The 19843-nt window shown below is 42.9% G+C and overlaps 1 protein-coding gene across 1 annotated transcript in view; it reads left to right on the top strand.

The window, feature by feature from the left end:
* The window catches only part of LOC141133435 (complement C3-like), a 286038-nt gene that overhangs the window by 249311 nt on the left and 16884 nt on the right, over window positions 1–19843 (top strand). Inside the window, exons 34-37 of the mRNA XM_073622822.1 lie at window positions 688–775; window positions 3746–3835; window positions 10130–10238; window positions 11544–11633. Coding sequence (XP_073478923.1) covers window positions 688–775; window positions 3746–3835; window positions 10130–10238; window positions 11544–11633 — 377 coding nt within the window. The remainder of the gene's footprint in view (window positions 1–687; window positions 776–3745; window positions 3836–10129; window positions 10239–11543; window positions 11634–19843) is intronic.

Below are 19843 nucleotides of genomic sequence, written 5' to 3'. Positions count from 1 at the left end.
TGAATGCCCTGAGGACTGCCACTACACTCACTGCATGCGATTTACCCCTGCAGGGGTGCAGGGATCTGGTGGGTGGGATCTGAAGGGGAGCACGGAAGTCACCTAAGTTGCTACATAGGCACGAGTCACTTTTGGACAAGCTCATGTTACTTGAAACCTTGCCATTTTTGCACTACTAAAGACTGAACTTAAAATCAATTATTAACCACTAAACAGTTTTTATACATCTTTTTTACGTCACCCACCCCTACAGTATATTCATATAATTAAATCCAAACATTGCTAGGAGCCTGGCATTGCTTCCCAACACAGGAGAACACATCTTTAGAAGAATAGTTTGACCTTATCATCTGTCTAAACTTTTATACCAATGGACAAGATGGAGACTTAAATTTCACAAATATTAATTCCTAGTAAAATGTCAAAATTCTTCTTCTATTACAATGCTACAATAATTGGCACCGCATTATCAGCACTAAAAATGCTGTACCAAAAGGATCCAGAAACAAAAGACTAACCTCATTACACAACAGGTTAGTGCAATTTTCTGCATCCCATAACAGCCAATCAGCTTTCAGTTTAAAGTAGGCTGTTTAGTTAAGTGATTGTTTGGGTCTTTGCATTTATTAGTTCCATTGTTCTTTGCTCCATCCTATGAAGTCAGGCGTATGATGTTCTCTTTCTCAGGTACCGTGGAGACAAAGACCTTACCATGTCTATTGTGGACGTGACCATGATGACGGGATACTCTCCAGATGTTGATGACTTAAAGCGGGTGAGCACTGAACACATGGTCCACCTATTATATTACTCAAAAGAAAGAACTATATATAAAGATATTTACACTCACCGGCCACTGTATTAGGTACACCTTGCTAGTATCGTGTTGAGCCCCCTTTTGCCTTCAGAGCTTCCTTAATTCTTCACGGCATAGATTCAACAAGGGTGGTACAAATTGACATGATGGCATCACGCAGTTGCTGCAGATTTGTCGGCTGCACATCCATGATGCGAGTCTCCCAAAGGTGCTCTATTGGATTGAGATCTGGTGAGTGTGGAGACCATTAGAGTACAACGACCTCATTGTCCAGTGGTGAGATGATTGGAGCTTTGTGACATGGTGCATTATCCTGCTGGAAGGAGCCATCAGAAGATGGGTACACTGTAGTCATAAAGGGATGGACATGGTCAGCAACAAAACTCAGGTAGGCCATGGAGCTTAAACGATGCTCAGTTGGTACTAAGGGGCCCAAAGTGTGCCAAGAAAATATCCCCCACACCATTACATCACCACCACCAGCCTGAACCGTTGATACAAGGCGGGATGGATCCATGTTTTCATGTTGTTTACATCAAATTCTGATTCTACCATCTGAATGTCACAGTTGAAATCGAGACATCAGACCAGGCAACGTTTTTCCAATCTTCTATTGTTCAATTTTGGTGAGCCTGTGTGAGTTGTAGTCTGAGTTTCCTGCTCTTATCTAACAGGAGTGGCACCCGGTGTGGTCTTCTGCTGCTGTAGCCCATCTGCTTCAAGGTTCGATGTGTTTTGCATTTAGAGATGGTATTCTGCATACCTTGGTTGTAATGAGTGTTTTTTTGAGTTACTGTTGCCTTTCTATCAGCTCGAACCGGTCTGCCAATTCTCCTCTGACCTCAACAAGGCATTTTCCTCCACACAACTGCCGCTCACTGGATATTTTCTCTTTTTTGGACCATTCTCTGTAAATCCGAGAGATGGTTGCTCATGAAAATCCCAGTCGATCAGCAGTTTTTGAAATACTCAGATCAGCTGGTCTGGCAGCAACAACCATGCCACGTTCAAAGTCATTTAAATCCCCTTTCTTCCCCATTGAGTTGCTGCCATGTGATTGGCTGATTAGCAATTTGTGTTACCGAGCAATTGAACAGGTGTACCTAATAAAGTGGCCAGTGAGTGTATATAAAATATATAATGAGCAGGACCCTCTGGTTCCTCCTGTATTGAATTGTATTGTAACTGTACTTGTCTGCCCGAATGTTTTAAAGTGCTGCGCAAACTGTTGGTGCTAAATAAATCTTGTATAATAATAATATATAAAGCTATATATAAAGCTATTCTGTTTGATTTGCATAAATAGTATATGACAGGTTTACACAATAGACACACAGGTGGATCAAAATTCAGCCAGTTCAGCAGGCTCCGGCTGAATTTCGATCCATGTATAGATACTATGGGGGAGATTTACTGAAACTAGTGCACATAGAATTTAGTGCAGCTCTGTATAGCAACCAATTCGTTTTATTGTCAAAGCTTAACTGAATAAGCTGAAGTTAGAAGCTGATTGGTTACTATGCACAGCTTCACCAGATTCTGTGTGCACCAGTTGAGTAAGGCCTCGTTTCACACCTAAACCGGCCGCGGATCGCACAGGAACGCTGTGTGTCCCCGTTCTCCGTTTCTGTCAGCTCTATTAACCCCCACTGTACCCTCAACCCAGAGGAAGAGCACATGGCCTAGCCCAAATATTTATATCCACTCCCAGCATGCACCAGTGGCCTAAACCCCCTACTGTTTTGGCTGAAAGAAATATAAATATTCATAATTCAGTCTTGTTTATGAAATCTCATACTATGGCAAGTGACAGCAGTGACATCTACTGAGGACAGTGAGAATTCACAACCCCGCTGAGTTTAGGGAAGACCAAGTGAAGAACTACACAATTAATCTAGGCTGACTACCACCCAGCCAAAAACGAAATTTAGGCTAGTAGCCCCTGTTTAGGACAAGTGGCCTACATGAATAATTACAAACAAATTTCACAATGTAATAATTCATTTTTTAATTGAGGACAAATTCCAATTCTTTACTTATGTGGAATCACTAGGGATCAGAGGAAATGCACAGGGATACAAATCTCCAGCCTTTATTCTTCCATGTATAATCATCATGGATCGGAAGGAACCACTCAAAGAATAGATCCTCATGCTTCACTTTTCTATGTTGAATCATGTAGAATCCTTCATAAAAGCCATACTTTAGCTTCTATGAATAAAACATGATCTTTGAGTGGAGGAGGTGGACCTTTCCTTCATCAGTCCTTCCTCTATTCATAGACCATTTTTAATTCACAGAAGTTATAATACAGATTCTATGAATGGAGGAAGGGGCAGGAAAAGACAGCATAGTCAGGCACTCTTGATATGAACATGTCACGGGTCCGTTTGCTCCAATTACCCCGGCCGTACCGAAAGATTACAGCAGTGGAGGTAAAAGGGGAACGATGGAGGAGGATTCCAATGAATGCAGCAGCCAGCAGCACAAGGCCACACCAGAATAATAGCAAATAATGTCCCTTGTGCTAATTTTTTTTTTGACTAAATTTAGGCTTTGATTTCCATTGTCAATATTTTTAAATTTGTAGCTCACATTAAAAAATACCTGGTCATCCTGCCGTGAGGGTCTTTGTTGAGGCACTTCCTGTGATAGTCTGCCCTTAATTGTTTTCCTCCATTGTCAATTAAGCTTCCAGTGAAGACACATGGCCATAGTCATTGTGCTGGCATATTCCATCATTGCCATGGTCTCTTACCTTTTTGGTGATCTATTTCCTGGGGAGTGATGTCATATACTGTCTCGTCCAATTAGATGACATTTCAGGTTTACCTTAGAAGCACATCAAGAGTTTTTTTTTTTTTTTCCATTCGGATTGTAATGATATTTGTTGAACGGTTTGCTAATGAATGGTTTATCATACCGCAGCTTCAAAATGGAGTGGACCGATACATTTCACAATTTGAGATCAACAAGGGAGCAAATGATAAAGGCACTCTCATCATATACCTGGACAAGGTAAGATGAAGCCAGAACTTCATCCACTGACTGGACCATGTGGGAAATTACTATCTATTACCTTATGCATGTGAATGGATTACCGACCCTTTAAAAACCTTTTTTTCTATGTATTATATTCAAATATTAACTATATTGTCAAAAGTTACACGCACATGAACTTTAATGGCATCCCAGTCTTACTCCGTAGGGTTCAATATTGAGTTAGCCCACCCTTTGCAGCTATAACAGCTTCAACTCTTCTAGGACGGCTGTTCACAAGGTTTAGGAGTGTGTCTATGGGAATGTTTGACCATTCTTCCAGAAGAGCATTTATGAGGTCAGGCACTGATATTGGACAAGAAGGCCTGGCTCGCAGTCTGCGCTCTAATTCATACCGAAGGTGCTCTATCGGGTTGAGGTCAGGACTCTGTGCAGCAGGCCAGTCAAGTTCTTCTGACCAAAACTCGCTCATTTATGTCTTTATGGACATTGCTTTGGGCACTGGTCCAAATCATTTGGTGGAGGGGGGGTTATGGTGTGGGGTTATTTTTCAGGGGTTGGGCCCTTAGTTCCAGTGCAGGGAACTCTTAAGGCATCAGCAGCATACCAAGACATTTTGGACAATTTCATGCCTCCGACTGTGGGAACAGTTTGGGGATGGTCCCTTCCTGTTCCAACATGACTGCACACCAGTGCACAAAGCAAGGTCCATTAAGACATGAATGAGCAATTTTGGGGTGCAGAAACTTGACTGGCCTGCACAGATTCCTGACCTCAACCCAATAGAACACCTTTGGGATGAATTAGAGTGGAGACTGCGAGCCAGGCCTTCTCATCCAACATCAGTGCCTGACCTTCCAAATGTGCTTCTGGAAGAATGGTCAAACATTCCCATAGACACACTCCTAAACCTTGTGGACAGCCTTCCCAGAAGAGTTGAAGCTGTTATAGATGCAAAGGGTGGGCCAACTCAATATTGAACCCTACGGACTAAGACTGGGATGCCATTAAAGTTCATGTGCGTGTAAAGGCGGGTGTCCCAATACTTTTGGTAATATAGTGTATGTGTACGCAAGCAGCCATATTGGTCATTACATATGCAGGTTCTGCTTCCTGCTTAGAGCGGACCAGGCACTTAAATGCATTATACGCTTACTGCATAATGCCTTCCCCATTGAAGATCTCTACATTATGGGCCCATCCACACCACCCTCATTCCATGCATGTTTCCCACACCATGTACAAAACACACTGCAGTTGTGATCTGCAGGGCGTGTCAATGGTAAGTTAATGATCCGGCACGTTTCCCTGCACCGGATTGCATGGTACAGAAGTCAAAATGAATAGGCTCAAATTGCACTGGTGTGAACTGCATGTGAAGAGCACATTCCTGTGTGATTCTTGGTGTGAACTAACCCTAAAGCATCCCATACTAATAGTATGATATATACATTTTTTTTTCTTTGCCTTTCTCTGGTCAGGTGGGTCCTCTGCATCTTCAGTTTGCTCGGGCAGTCATGGATAAAGCAGAGAACAGCATTAACTTGTAGACGTTGGCTGTGGTAGACATGTGCAGAACGAAAAAATTTGTTTTGTTTCGCTTTGATCTGCAGCCTTGTCCATCATTGCAGAATGATCAGTGTCCATCTGCAGCCTTGCCCAGTCTGATTGCAGCCTTGCACTTTTAAAATAAGCGCCACCGAGATACACAGAGCTGGATGTCCTGTGTACTCAGCTAGGCTTGGCTCCTCTCGGCTCCTCTCGCAGTCCCGCCCCTTGGCCCGGCTACGATGATGGACATAACACAGGTCCAATGGCGGGACTGGGCGTGACTGCGAGTAGAGCCGAGAGGAGCCGAGCCTAGCCGAGTACACTCGGCTATGTGTATATCAGCGGTGCTCGCTCTTCTCCCCTCACAATCAGCGGGAATCGGCGTATAACACGCACCCACGATTTCCCCCTGATTTTAGGGGAAAAAAGTGTGTGTTATATGCCGATAAATACAGTATTTATTTTCTATTCAATTCTATTCTATTATATTCAAATTCATTATGCTCGAATTTCTATTTATTCTGTTTGAAATTCGGAAGATGGTTATATTCTTTCTATTCTTTTCTAAACTTTTTTCTCTCTTCTATTCTATTCTAATGTAGTCTTTTCTATTCTATTTGCATTCAAATGTATTCTATTCGATTTTTGAGAAATGGTTATATTCTTTCTATTCTTTTCTATTCAATTATAATCTATTTTGTTTGAATTTGAATTTATTCTATCCAAGTTTTGGGAAATTGTTATCTTCTTTCTATTCTATTCTATTTTTTTTTTATTCTATACTATTATTTTCTATTCTATTTGAATTTGAATTTTTTCTATTTGAAATTCGAATTTCAGAAGAAAGTTATATTCTTTCTATTTTATTATATTCTATTCTATTGTTTTTTTCTATTCTATAATATTCTTTTCTGTTCTATTTTTCCCTTTCTTTTCTATTCCATTCTTCTTCTCTATTCTTTTCTTTTCTATTCTATTTGAATTGAAATTTATTCTATTTGAAATTCGAATTTCAGAAGATGGTTATATTCTTTCTGTTTTATTCTATTATATTCTTTTTTCATTGTATTCTATTCTATTTTATTCTATTCCTTTATTTTCTATACTATTTTGCGCTGCTTTACTCTATTCTTTTATTTTCTATTCTATTCTTTTATTTTCTACCAATTCTATCCCTTTAGAGTCAAAGAAAATGGGTGGGATTTCCCTCCCATAAAAGGATTAAGATTTTCACGGATATGAGGCTGTCACTGAGGTGAGCACACAGATACAACTTATATACAAAAGTTCATTTTTCTATAGTATAAACATTAATAAAACCATCATAAAAACATATTGATGTGTGATTAACATATGGCACATGGCCTGAAATACTTATTCATAATCAACAAAGAATGTCTTGAGCATAGAGTTGGCCAACACGTTTTGCGGAGCTCAATCCCCGCTTCTTCAGGGTAACTCACTATGCATCTAAGCTTTGAATTCAAAAAGCTATAATTACGATCACACATCTAGTTTTTTCTTTCATTTTACAAAAGCAAAAACAGAAACATATTCTACAAAAAAATATTACATCAATAATGTGCTCACCAATTTCAACAAACAATGGCGGTGCATGATCTCCAACATTGAAAGAGTCAGGACTGGGCCCCAACCCTATATTCCATGGTGTCAGAACCTGTAGGAACACTTTGGCAGACACTGGACCACACCTTGGACAGATAGACAATTTTGGCAGGTTTAGGATGTTAAAACACAGGAAAACTGTCTCAGCAATTTTAACATTTACTGAAAAAACATTCACACAGAATGTACATCCAGCCCACATAGACCTTTCTTTTATATCCATACTTGCTTGGCATTTCTCATTAACCTATATTTATGGGGTATATATCACAGACTCACCCACACATATTAAGTGTAGGGGTATGGGGATACAAAGTGCTCAATCACCAGTCCTCTTGATATTGCCCCACATACATATAGAACGGGGACATGGTAGACCCAAATCCCCAGAGCCACATATCCACATAGCCCCACCACACAACCATTCCACTGGAGAAGGATTCCTGCATCCCCATCTATCCCAGCTATACCAACAACTCCTGAATCAAGACACCCACATACATAACCCCCCCAAAAGGAAACAACACACACACACATATGCATTGCCAAATAGCAACATGTCCCACAGCCAACATTCAAACCCACAGCACGTGCCAACAAGGGGCCAGATGCAAGATAGCTAGCATCATCCACATACAAATCCACACTAACATAACATCAAAGGCATCCATCGCCTCCTGTGTTTTATATGTGTGTTCATAATTCTTTAGCATTGGTGGAGGCTTGATCATTTGCCTGATCCAGTCTTTTGGAAGACATTCGGGCACCTCTGTTGAATGGGGAGTCCCCTCCAGGTCTCCTTGTTTACATCCCGCTGTAATATACTGTTCAGCGGGATGAGAGCACTGTGTGGGTTCTTCCACTCCTTTGGAGGTCTCTGACATTCTGGAAGAGCGGTAATGACATTGCGCATGCGCCATACAGGGGCGCCCACGCCGGAGGTGTCATCAGGGGGCTGTGTGAGTCCCAGTCATTTCCGGTACAACCATGTTTAGGAAGGTGGCGGTCGGACATTGTCCAGCTGACATCCTTAGCGGCCTCTATTGGCGCTGGACGGTGCTCAACGATTGCGGGGCTGGGCTTGGTAAGTCCACATAGATTTCCATGGTTGTGAGTGTCTGATGCCTGGCCCTGATGGAACCTGGAAGGATATATGGGAGCCTTGGGGTGCCTGTATGCCTGGTGGGGGTCACTATTGATATGTGTGGTGGGGGGGCTCCATTGGAGGCAATGGATACCTTTGATGTTATCTTAGTGTGGATTTGTATGTGGATGATGCTAGCTATCTTGCATCTGGCACCTTGTTGGCACGTGCTGGGGGTTTGAATGTTGGCTGTGGGACATGTTGCTATTTGGCAATGCATATGTGTGTGTTGTTTCCTTTTGGGGGGGTTATGTACGTGGGTGTCTTGATTCAGGAGTCGTTGGTATGGCTGGGATGAATGGGATGCTGGACTCCTGCTCCAGTGGCATGGTTGTTTGGTGGGGGTATGTGGATATGTGGCTTTGGGTCTACCATGTCTCTGTCCGATATGTATGTGGGGCAATACCAATTATATGATTCTATTGAATAGGTTGTAGATACACTGATGGACTGGAGATTGAGCACTTTGTATCCCCATACCCCTACACTTAATATGTGTGGGTGAGTCTATGATATATACCCCATATATATAGGTTAGGGAGAAATATCAAGCAAGTATGGATATAAAAGAAAGGTCTATGTGGGCTGGATGTACATTCTGTGTGAATGTTATTTCAGTAAAAGTTAAAATTGCTGAGACAGGCTTCCTGTGTTTTAACATCCTAGACCTGCCAAAATTGTCTATCTGTCCAAGGTGTGGTCCAGGGTCTGCCAGACTGTTCCTACATGTTCTGACACCATGTAATATAAGGTTGGGGCCCAGTCCTGCCTCTTTCAATGGTGGAGATTATGCACGGCCATTGTTTGATGAAATTGGTGAGCACAATATTGATGTAATATTTTTTGTAGAATTTTTTTCTGTTTTTGTAAATTGTCATTGTAAAATGAAAGAAAAAAACTATATGTGTGATCATAATTATATCTTTTTGAATTTAAAGCTTAGATGCATAGTGAGTTTCCCTGAAGAAGCAGGGATTGAGCTCCGCAAAATGTGTTGGCCAACTCTATGCTCAAGAAATTCTTTGTTGATTATGAACAAGTATTTCAGGCCATGTGCCATATGTTAATCGCACATCAATGTGTTTTTATGATGGTTTTATTGATGTTTTATACTTATATAATAAAATTAACTTTTGTATATAAGTTGTGTCTGTGTGCTCACCTCAGTGACAGCCTCATATCCCTGAAAATCCTAATCCTTTTATGGTAGGGAACTCCTACCCATTTTCTTTGACTCTACTTAACTACTGGGATGTGGATGTGATTGGCTGTCCCTAGAACTGGTCAAGCTTCAACTAACAACTATTCTATCCCTTTATTTTCTATTCTATTTTTTCTATTCTTTTCATTTGTATTTAGTTCTGTTTTACTCTAATATCTATTATTTTATTTCTTATTCTATTCTTTTGTATTTTATTATATTCTTTTGTATTCTTTTCCTTTATTTTCTATTTTAATTCATTCTCTTTGGAAATTCTAATTTGAATTTGAGTCGAAAATGATTCAAATTCAATTCAAAGACTATTGAAATTAAAATTTTGTTTTATTTTGGATTTGTTTAAATTTGTGACTATACATCATAATTTCCAAATAACAAAAGATTTATCTGAATTTCCATGACACCCTGCACTCAGTCTTTTCTCAGTCTGATTGACTGATGCTGGTGGTCATTCAGCCCAAATGTTCTTGTGGCAAAAAAACATCTTGTGGAAAAAAAAAGGAACTGTAGAGGTAATTTAGCCTGGAGTTTGCAGATAAAAACAAAAAAATATTAGAAGATATACTTACCTTACTCCCAGCTTCCATCTGTAGTGTAAGTGAAGGTGATGTCGATCTGTCTGAGGGACTTTTTTTTTTTAACCCAGTACTTTTTTCTCAATGATCCTGACTTGCCAGCCAGTTGATGTCCATTGGAGGGAGACTCTGCGATGTATATGAAATACCAAAATATGGAGCAGCAAAGATGTAACTCTCATCTAACTTTCATTCAGATTTCGCATACAGAGGAAGAATGTCTGAAGTTCAATGCTCACCGGTACTTTGAAGTGGGTCTCTTACAACCTGGTTCCGTCACTATCTATGACTATTACTCACCAAAAGGTAAGCTTCCAGAAATAAGAAAGTATCTATCATAATCCAAAGAAAAATCAGCTCTTAGCAAACCTGTTATAAAAATGCATAACATAGAATACACTGTATTACCAAAAGTATTGGGTCCCCTGACTTTACACACACATGAACTTTAATGGCATCCCAGTCTTAGTCCGTAGAGTTTAATTTGAGTTGGCCCACCCTTTGCAGCTATAACAGCTTCAACTCTTCTAAGAAGACTGTCCACAAGGTTTAGGAGTGTGTCTATGGGAATGTTTGACCATTCTTCCAAAAGGGCATTTGTGAGGTCAGGCACTGGTGAGGACAAGAAGGTCTGGCTCGCAGTCTCTGTTCTAATTCATCCCAAAGGCGTTCTATCAGGTTGAAGTCAGGACCAGGTGCAGCCCAGTTAAGTTCCTCCACCCCAAACTCAGTCATTCATTTCTTTATGGATCTTGCTTTGTGCGCTGGTCCAAATCATTTGATGGTGGGGGGATTATGGTGTGGGTTTGTTTTTCAGGGGTTGGGCTTGGCCCCTTTAGTTCCAGTGAAGGGAAATCTTAAGACGTCAGCATACCAAGACATTTTGGACAATTTCATGCGCCCCAACTTGGATGAGCGAGTTTGGGGTGGAGCGACTTGACTGGCCTGCACAGAGTCCTAACCTAAACCCGATAGAACAGCTTTGGGACAAATGATGACTGCGAGCCAGGTCTTCTCGTCAAACATCAGTGCCTGACCTCACAAATGCGCTTTTGGAAGAATGGTCAAACATTCCCATAGACACACTCCTAAACCTTGTGGACAGCCTTCTTAGAAGAGTTGAAGCTGTTATAGCTGCAAAGGGTGGGCCAACTCAAAATTAAACTCTACGGACTAAGACTGGGATGCCATTAAAGTTCATCTGTGTGTAAAGGCAGGCTTCCCAATACTTTTGGTAATATAGTGTATGTGCCCCACAAGGTGTCAGTACATTTTTGCTCTGTTTTTGACTTCACAACCTCCAAGTTCCTCCAAAACTTTGTTTGAAAATACAATCTTTCTAAGCGTCAGAGCTTTAGCACGCCTGTCTCCACCTAATATGTAATGCTAGCACCTCTTAACAGGTTAAGGAGGTTAGATGATGGTAAAGTGTCTAAGCTCTTAAAGCATTGTTTGAAAGAATTACTGTAATTTCCTTTTAAATGTAATACATACTTGTAAATGTTCCATTGTATATCACTTATCATGCATGCACTTGTCACTGAAAATATATGTGGTGCTAGGTCCACTATAAAGCCTTCCAGCCTGATGTCATTTACATTGCTTTTCCAGAAACTCGCTGCACTAAGTTCTACCACACAGTCGCAGGTGATCATTTGTATGGTCGCATCTGTCAGGGAGACGTGTGTCGCTGTTCTGAAGGTAAGGCCTACTAAATCAGTAATAAGTTATCCTGGCAATGCATTTCTTATTGATGTAGACTTTATCTTGACTGTCTCCTAATCACAAGATCTAGAACCAGGTTCGTTCTTAGCTAAAAAATCAAACAGAATAGAATAAAATTGAAAGAATAAATCCATCTTCCAAAATTCAAATTTCAAAATTCAAATAGAATATAATAAAATAGCAAGGATACAGTTGTCGAGATTAAAATTTAAAATAGAATAAAATAGAAAGAATACAGCCATCTTCTGAAATTCAAATTTGGAAATTTGAGTTTCGAATAGAATAACATAGAATATAGCCATCTTCTGACATTCAAATTTCAAATAGAATAGAATATAATAGAATTTAGCAGTCTTTCAAAATTCAAATTTCAAATAAAACAGAATAAAATAAAATAGAAAGAATATAGCCGTCTTCCGAAATTCAAATTTCAGATAGAATAGAATAAAATAGAAAGCATGTAGCTGTCTTCCAAAATTCAAATTTTGAAAAGAATAGAATATAAAAATTTAATAGAATAGAAAATAAAGGAATAGAATAGAATATCATATAAAAAAATATAATAGAATAAAACAGAATCTACTGTACCCATGTTTCAAAATTTGAAATTGAATTTACAATAGAATACAATAAAATAGAAAGAATATAGCTGTCTTCTAAAATTCGAATTTTGAAAAGAATAGAATTAAACAGAATATAATACAGTACAAAATAAAATAATATAAAAATAATAGCATAGATGTAGCCATCTCCAAAATTTAAATTATGAATAGAATTAAAGCCATCTTTTGAAATTCAAATTTCAAACAAAATAGAACCGGCTATTCTTCACAATGTATTTGGATTGATTCTGTATTTTCAATTTGAATTTGATTTTAATAATTCAAATCCATTGGAAAAATTTGAATCCGGCTGAAAACAAATAAACAAAATGGAACAAAACGAAATTAAATAGATTTCATTACGAATGCAACAAAATTGATTCGAAAATGTTTCCGTTCTGCACATGTCTAGGAATAAGTGTGCACAGGAAATACATAGTTTCTGAGGATAATATAGATTTTAGAAATGTTACTTCTGAAAGCTTCAAATCATTATTGCATATGTAAGCTTAGTTTCCTACTAGATGTTTCCTACCCTCACACTTAAAGCTGAACTAAACCCTCCTATTATTTTCAGCCAAGAAAGCCGCTGTTTGATCCTGCACATGTGATCAGTTATGATACCAGACATTTGATGGTTTGACAGTTTGGTTGAGAGCACAAGCAATGTGACGGTTACATTCCTGGCACGTACCTGGAATGTAATTGTTGTTTGAAACTTAAATTTATGGGTTTAGTTCTGCTTTAAAGTGGAATTCCAGGTATGGCAGTTTTTTTCATAGCTACATTGGTCCAGCTTGGAACAGAGTTCTCACAAATGCTGAGTGAATGGGTCCAGAAGACCTGTTCAGAGTGGAGAAAACTGCTGTTTCGGTTTTCTCAGGGTTTTGTTGCTTCCGGATCAGGGTCTGGAGTTCAGAGACTTTAGAGAGCTTTGGGGGAGAAGAAGCATCTGGTCCTGTGTCTGGTGTCTTGCCGGAGACCAACGGGGTGTTTGTGCACAACCCTTCTAATCTAAGGCCTGACAGCAGATCAGGACTCCACCCTCCCGAGGACCCCATGAGGCTAGTGGGGAGCAGCCAGAAGTGTGCATGTCTACATTTTACAAGTGAAGTCTGTGAGGGAACAGACAGAGAGACCCTAAGCTTGAGAGCCAGAGCAGAAGAGTGATGTGAATGAGCAGATTGAGTTACGAAAGATACAGTTGTATGACAGTACAGAGGCTCTGTGAGGTGGTTTGAGGGACCATACCAAAGGTCTAAGTCTGAGCAGTGGTGTTCTAAGAGAGAGCCAGGAGACTGTTTACCATTTATTTTCATATTTTTAAGTGATGAGGAAACCCTGTGAAGGTAACCTTCCATTCCGTGGAACGTATTCTTTCTTTTTAAATAAAAGTGGGCCACCAAACCCTGAAACTTAGTTCCTGGCTGGCATAAACCCACTGAAAAGTGCTAATACACTTGAGCACTAGCCAAGAATATCACTATATATACAGTACATATATTGGCATGTCTTGCCACTAGCCTATCTCCCATCATTGCAAAATTAAAAAATCAGGACACATTAAGACCTGACAATAACATGTCTAATTTTGCACCCCCACCACAACTGACTTTATAAAAAAAGTAAGCTCAGACAAAGGTTAAAAAGAGAGCTTGGTGCACTTTTCAGTGTCTGCTAAACGCCCGTCCAGTAGCTTAGTAAAAATTTCCATAATTATTGGGTCTAAAGCTTTGTACATACGATCAGATTTTCAGACGACTGTCAGTTTTTTGTTGCATGCTAGTCTCGATGTCAAAAGTTGCTCATCATACGAAAATTCTCGTACGACAGAATACAACTTCAGAAGTGACATAATGTGTTGAATAGTTTTGTCTGTGCTCTTTAGTTTTTAAGCATGCGTAGTCTTTCTCTTACGATTTTTTTTCACACGAAAACCGTGCCAATTAAACGAAAGTTTGACTTTGAGTTCATGTACGACAAAAAATTTATGGTCAAAAGCACCATACTAACGATCCGAAAATCGTCAAATCGCTCGTGGAATGAAATTTACTCTTTCTTTGCTTGCACTATTTGAGCCTTGCCATCCCAAGAGTGGTTTTTCCCAATTAGAACATTTACAGCACAAGGAGAATGAAGCCTGCATGCAATGGGCTCTGGGTGACATTTTGCATCTAGTGAACTTAATGTTGGCACACCAAGGCTGACTGTGACATGACCTACCCTTTGGAAGACCTCTAAACTGACCTGAACAGTAACAACAACAATAATACCCGGCATTGGTGTCAGTGGAAGTGATATTAACCCTTAGCACTGGTGTAATTGACAGCAACAATAACCCCTAGCATTGGTGTCAGTGACTACAATAATTAGCCCCCCACAATGGTGTCTGTGAGTGTAATAATAGCCCAAAGGATTGGTGTCGATGTGTGTAAAAAAAAAAGCAGCATTGGTGTCAATGAATGTAATAATAACCTCCAACATTGGTGTCAGTGGCAGTAATAATAGCCCCCACCATTAGTGTCAGTGGCAGCAATAATAACCCTTAGCATTGGTGTCAGTGACTATGATAATTAACCCTCCACATTGGTGTCAATTAGTGTAATAATAACCCCCAGCATTGGTGTCATTGAATGTAATAATCCACAAAATTGGTTTCAGTAGATGCATGGTAGGTCTGGATGGAGGGCGGGACTTTGAAAGTGAGGGGCAGGTGTTGTTGTGGCCACAACACTGTAAGCCCTCACAGGGCCCTGCTGTGAAATATTAGATCAAGAATTGTAATTACATGCCCCTGTTGAACAGGGGCAGAAAAATTGGGCCTTTGGTGGTGGTGGTGGTGCTGATGCCACAACACTGTAAGTCCTCACTCGCTCTTGGTGGGCGCAGAAATGGGCCCTGCTGTGAAATATTGCATCAAAAAATGTAATTACACGCCCCTGTTAAGCAGGGGCTGAAAAATTAGGCCTTAGGCACTAGTGCTGGTGCCACAACACTGCAACCCCTCACAGATACTCTAGTTCAGGGGTCCTTAAACTTTTTAGACAGGGGGCCAGTTCAGGGTCCCTCAGACTGTTGGGGGGCCGCACTATAGTTTAAAAAAAAATATGAACTAATTCCTATGCACACATCTTATTTGTAGTGTAAAAAAAAAAAACAGGAAAAAAACAGTACAATATTTAAAATAAAGAACAACTGTAATCAATATAAACTTATCAGTATTTCACAGACTCCCCTCATTACAGAAACACTCCCAATCACAGACCCCCCTCCCCATCACAGACTCACCCCATAACAAAGCCCCCCCAATGCAGATCCCCCCATCACAAAGCCCCCCAACACAAACTCCTCTCCATCACAAAGCCCCACATAACAGATTCCCCCCATAACAGACTCCCCCATATCACATACTTCCCCCATCACAGACTTTCCCCATAACAGACTCCGCCATCACAGATCCCCCCATAACAGACTCCCCCATAATAGACTCCCCCATCACAGATCCCCCCATATCAGTCCCCCCCATAGCACAGACTCCCCCATCACAGATCCCCCATAACAGACTCCGCCATCACAGATCCTCTCATAACAGACTCCCCCATCACAGATCCCCCCATATCACAGATCCCCCATAACAGACTCCGCCATCACAGATCCCCCATAACAGACTCCCCAATCACAGATCCCCCATAACAGACTCCCCATCACAGATCCCCCCATATCACAGATCCCACCATATCACAGATCCCACCATCACAGATCCCCCATATCACAGATCCCCCATATAACAGACTCCCCCATAACAGACTCCCCCATAACAGACTCCCCCATCACAGATCCCCCCATATCAGTCCCCCACCATAGCACAGATCCCCCCATATCACAGATCCCCCATAACAGACTCTGCCATCACAGATCCCCCCATAACAGATTCCCCATCACAGACTTCCCCATAATAGACTCCCCCATATCACAGATCCCCCCATAATAGACTCCCCATCACAGATCCCCCCATATCACAGATCCCCCCCATATCACAGATCTCCCCATATCACAGATCTCCCCATATCACAGGTCTCCCATAACAGACTCTGCCATCACAGATCCCCCATAACAGACTCCCCATCACAGATCCCCCCCATATCACAGACTCCCCCTATCACAGACTCCCCCTATCACAGACTCCCCCATATCACAGACCCCCCATAACAGACTCCCCCATATCACAGACCCCCCATAACAGACTCCCCCATATCACAGACCCCCCCATAACAGACTCCCCATCACAGATCCCCCCATAACAGACTCCCCCATATCACAGATCCCCCATAACAGACTCCCCATCACAGATCCCCCCAATATCAAAGATCTCCCCCATAACAGACTCCCCCATAACAGACTCCCCCATATCACAGATCCCCCCCATATCACAGATCCCCCCATATCACAGATCCCCCATCACAGACTCCCCCCGTGTCACAGACTCCCCCCGTGTCGCAGACTCCCCCCATGTCACAGGATCCCCCCATGTCACAGGATCCCCCCATGTCACAGACTCCCCCCATGTCACAGGATCCCCCCATGTCACAGGATCCCCCCATGTCACAGACTCCCCCATGTCACAGATCCCCCCATGTCACAGATCCCCCCATATCAATATTACACTGCCGCCCCCTATAATATCACAGCACTCCCACTCAACACTTACCTGTATCACGCAGGACACGAGGCATGGTAGGTCTGGATGGAGGGCGGGACTTTGAAAGTGAGGGGCAGGTGATTGGTTCCTGGGACCGCCCTGATGCCTAGTAACCAATCACCTGCTTCTTAGCACAGAAGGTCCTTTGTCCGGGCCTGTCATGTTTCCCGTACTGTGTGATGGAGGGAGCAGATGGCAGGGGGAGTGCTGCAATGTTAAAGGGGCAGTCCGCGGGCCGGATAAAAAACGCTGGAGGGCCGGATTCGGCCCGCGGGCCGTAGTTTGAGGACCCCTGCTCTAGTTGGAACGCAGGAACGAACCCTGCTGCAAAGTATTGCATCAAAAATTGTAATTACACGCCCCTGTTAAACAGGGGCTGAAAAATTGGGCCTAAGGCACTGGTGGCGGCGCCCAGAACCAAAAATGTTCTTACAAGCTATCAGCGTGATCATTGAGGAGGAAGAGGATAATTACTCAGGATAGTCACTCAGCATCAGCATAGGCAATCTTTGAAGGGATCTGAGATTTCAAAAAATATTATTCGGTTACATCAGCATCAGGTGCTTGGTAGCTGGTGGTGATCCAAGACTGATTCATTTTTATGAAGGTCAGTCGATCGACCGAGTTGGTGGACAGACGCACCCTGTGATCGGTTACAAAGCCTCCAGCAGCACTGAATGTGTGTTCCGAAAGAACGCTGGACAGGCCAGTAGCTCAGTTGCATACTAGGCAAGCTCTGGCCAGTGATCCATCCTCAAGACCCAGTAACCCAGAGGATTTTCGGTGGGAAAGGTGTCCAAGTCAGATCTTGCCCCTAGGTATTCCTGCACCATGTAAAACAGACATTGGCGATGGTTGCTGGAACCGATCATACCTTGGGGCTGCGGACTAAAAAATTGTCTGAACGCATCGGTCAGACGGCCACCTTCTCCACCGCTCCTTCTTTGACTGACCGAAGCCTCAGCAACACGTTGTCCAGAAACAGGAGTTTGTAACCTCTCAGTCTCTGGGAACGCGTTGCACAGACTTTTCTGCAAGGCCTCTCGAACATGTTTCATCCTCTGCTCCCTCTGCGATGGCAAGATAAGGTCCGCAACCTTACCCTTGTAACGTGGATCAAGGAGGGTTGCCAGCCAGTATTGGTCCTTCTCCTTGATACCACAAATACGAGGATCCTTACGCAGGCTTTGCAGGATCAGGGAGGCCATGCTGCGTAGGTTTGCTGAGGCATTCGGTCTGGAGTCCTCTGGGTCACTAAGGACGACATGGTCCGCAGCCACCTCCTCCCAGCCACGTACAAGTCCATGTGTTTCTTGGGACTGATCTCTTAAAGACTGCTGCTGATGCTGAGTGCCAGGCTCCACCTCCATACTGACACAATCCTCCTCCACCTCCTCCTGGTTCTCTTCCTGTATGATCGGCGGGCACGCAGGAACACTGTCTGTATAAAGGGGGCCTTGAGAGCTAAGGAAGTCCTCCTCTTCCTGCCTCTGTTCTGCCTCAATTGCCCTGTCCATTATTCCACGCAGCGTGTGCTCCAACAGGTGGACAAGGGGGACAGTGTCACTGATGCATGCACTGTCACTGCTCACTATCCTCGTGGCCTCCTCAAATGGTGACAGGACACTGCATGTATCCCTGATCATGGCCCACTGGCGTGGGGAAAAAAAAACAAGCTCCTCTGACCCTGTTCTGGTGCCATAGTCGCACAGGTACTCATTGATGGCCCTATGCTGCGTGTGCAGCTGCTGCAGCATGGCCAACGTTGAGTTCCACCTGGTGGGCATGTCACAGATTAGGCGGTTCTTGGGCAGGTTAAACTCCTTTTGGAGGTCCACCAGCCGAGCACTGGCATTATATGACCAGCAGAAATGCACACAGACTTTCCTGGCCTGCCTCAGGACATCCTGTAAGCCCAGGTACCTGCCCAAGAACCATTGCACCACCAAGTTAAGGACGTGAGCCAAACAGGGAACATGGGTCATTTGTCCCTGTCGGAGGGCAGAGAGGAGGTTGGTGCCACCATTCCTGCCTTAAGTTGGCGTGGCGTCAACCACCTCTGAACCTGCCCCTGCAGAGCTGACAGAACCTCGGCCCCAGTGTGGCTCCTCTCCTCCAAGCACACCAGCTCAAGCACGGCATGGCATCTTTTGGCCTACGTACTTGCGTAGCCCCTTGAACGCCTACGGAGCACCGCTGGTTCCGAGGACAAAGCACAGGAAGAGGCCATAGAGGAAGAAGAAGAGGAGGAGGTGGAGGAGAGAGGTGTGTCACAATCATTAGTAGTGGCATTTTGGAGGCGTGGTGGCAGAACAACCTCCAACACTACTGCACCTTGTCCTGCATCCTTCCCAGCTGCCAGCAGAGTCACCCAATGCGCCGTGAAACTTAGGTAACGTCCCTGTCCATGCCTGCTGGACCATGAGTCAGCGGTAATATGCACCTTACCGCTGACCGCCCTGTTCAGCGAGGCACCGGCATTGCCTTCCACATGCCGGTAGAGAGCTGAAATCGCCTTCCGTGAGAAAAAGTGGCGTTTGGGTACCTGCCACTGAGGAACCGCACATTCCACAAACTCACGGAAGGGGGCAGAGTCTACCAACTGAAAAGGCAACAGTTGAAGTGCTAGCAATTTTGCCAAGCTAGCATTCAACCGCTGGGCATGTGGATGGCTGGGAGCAAACTTCTTTCGGCGGTGCAGCAGCTGGGGCAGGGAAATTTGCCTGGTACAATCTGACGTCGGTGTACCGAAAGCAGATTGCCCACAAGTACTTGGCTGTGACACACCTAATTCTACACCTTTATTCCTCTCAGTGCAGGTCTCAGAGAGGACTAAAGGTATAGTGGGGTTGGAGATCTCAGCTGATGAGGAGCAAGGAGAGGTC

This window comes from Aquarana catesbeiana, linkage group LG03, assembly GCF_042186555.1.
Source record: "Aquarana catesbeiana isolate 2022-GZ linkage group LG03, ASM4218655v1, whole genome shotgun sequence".
Lineage (NCBI taxonomy): Eukaryota > Metazoa > Chordata > Amphibia > Anura > Ranidae > Aquarana > Aquarana catesbeiana.
Note: the sequence above shows the minus strand (reverse complement) of the source record. Positions and strands in the feature narration are given on the sequence as shown.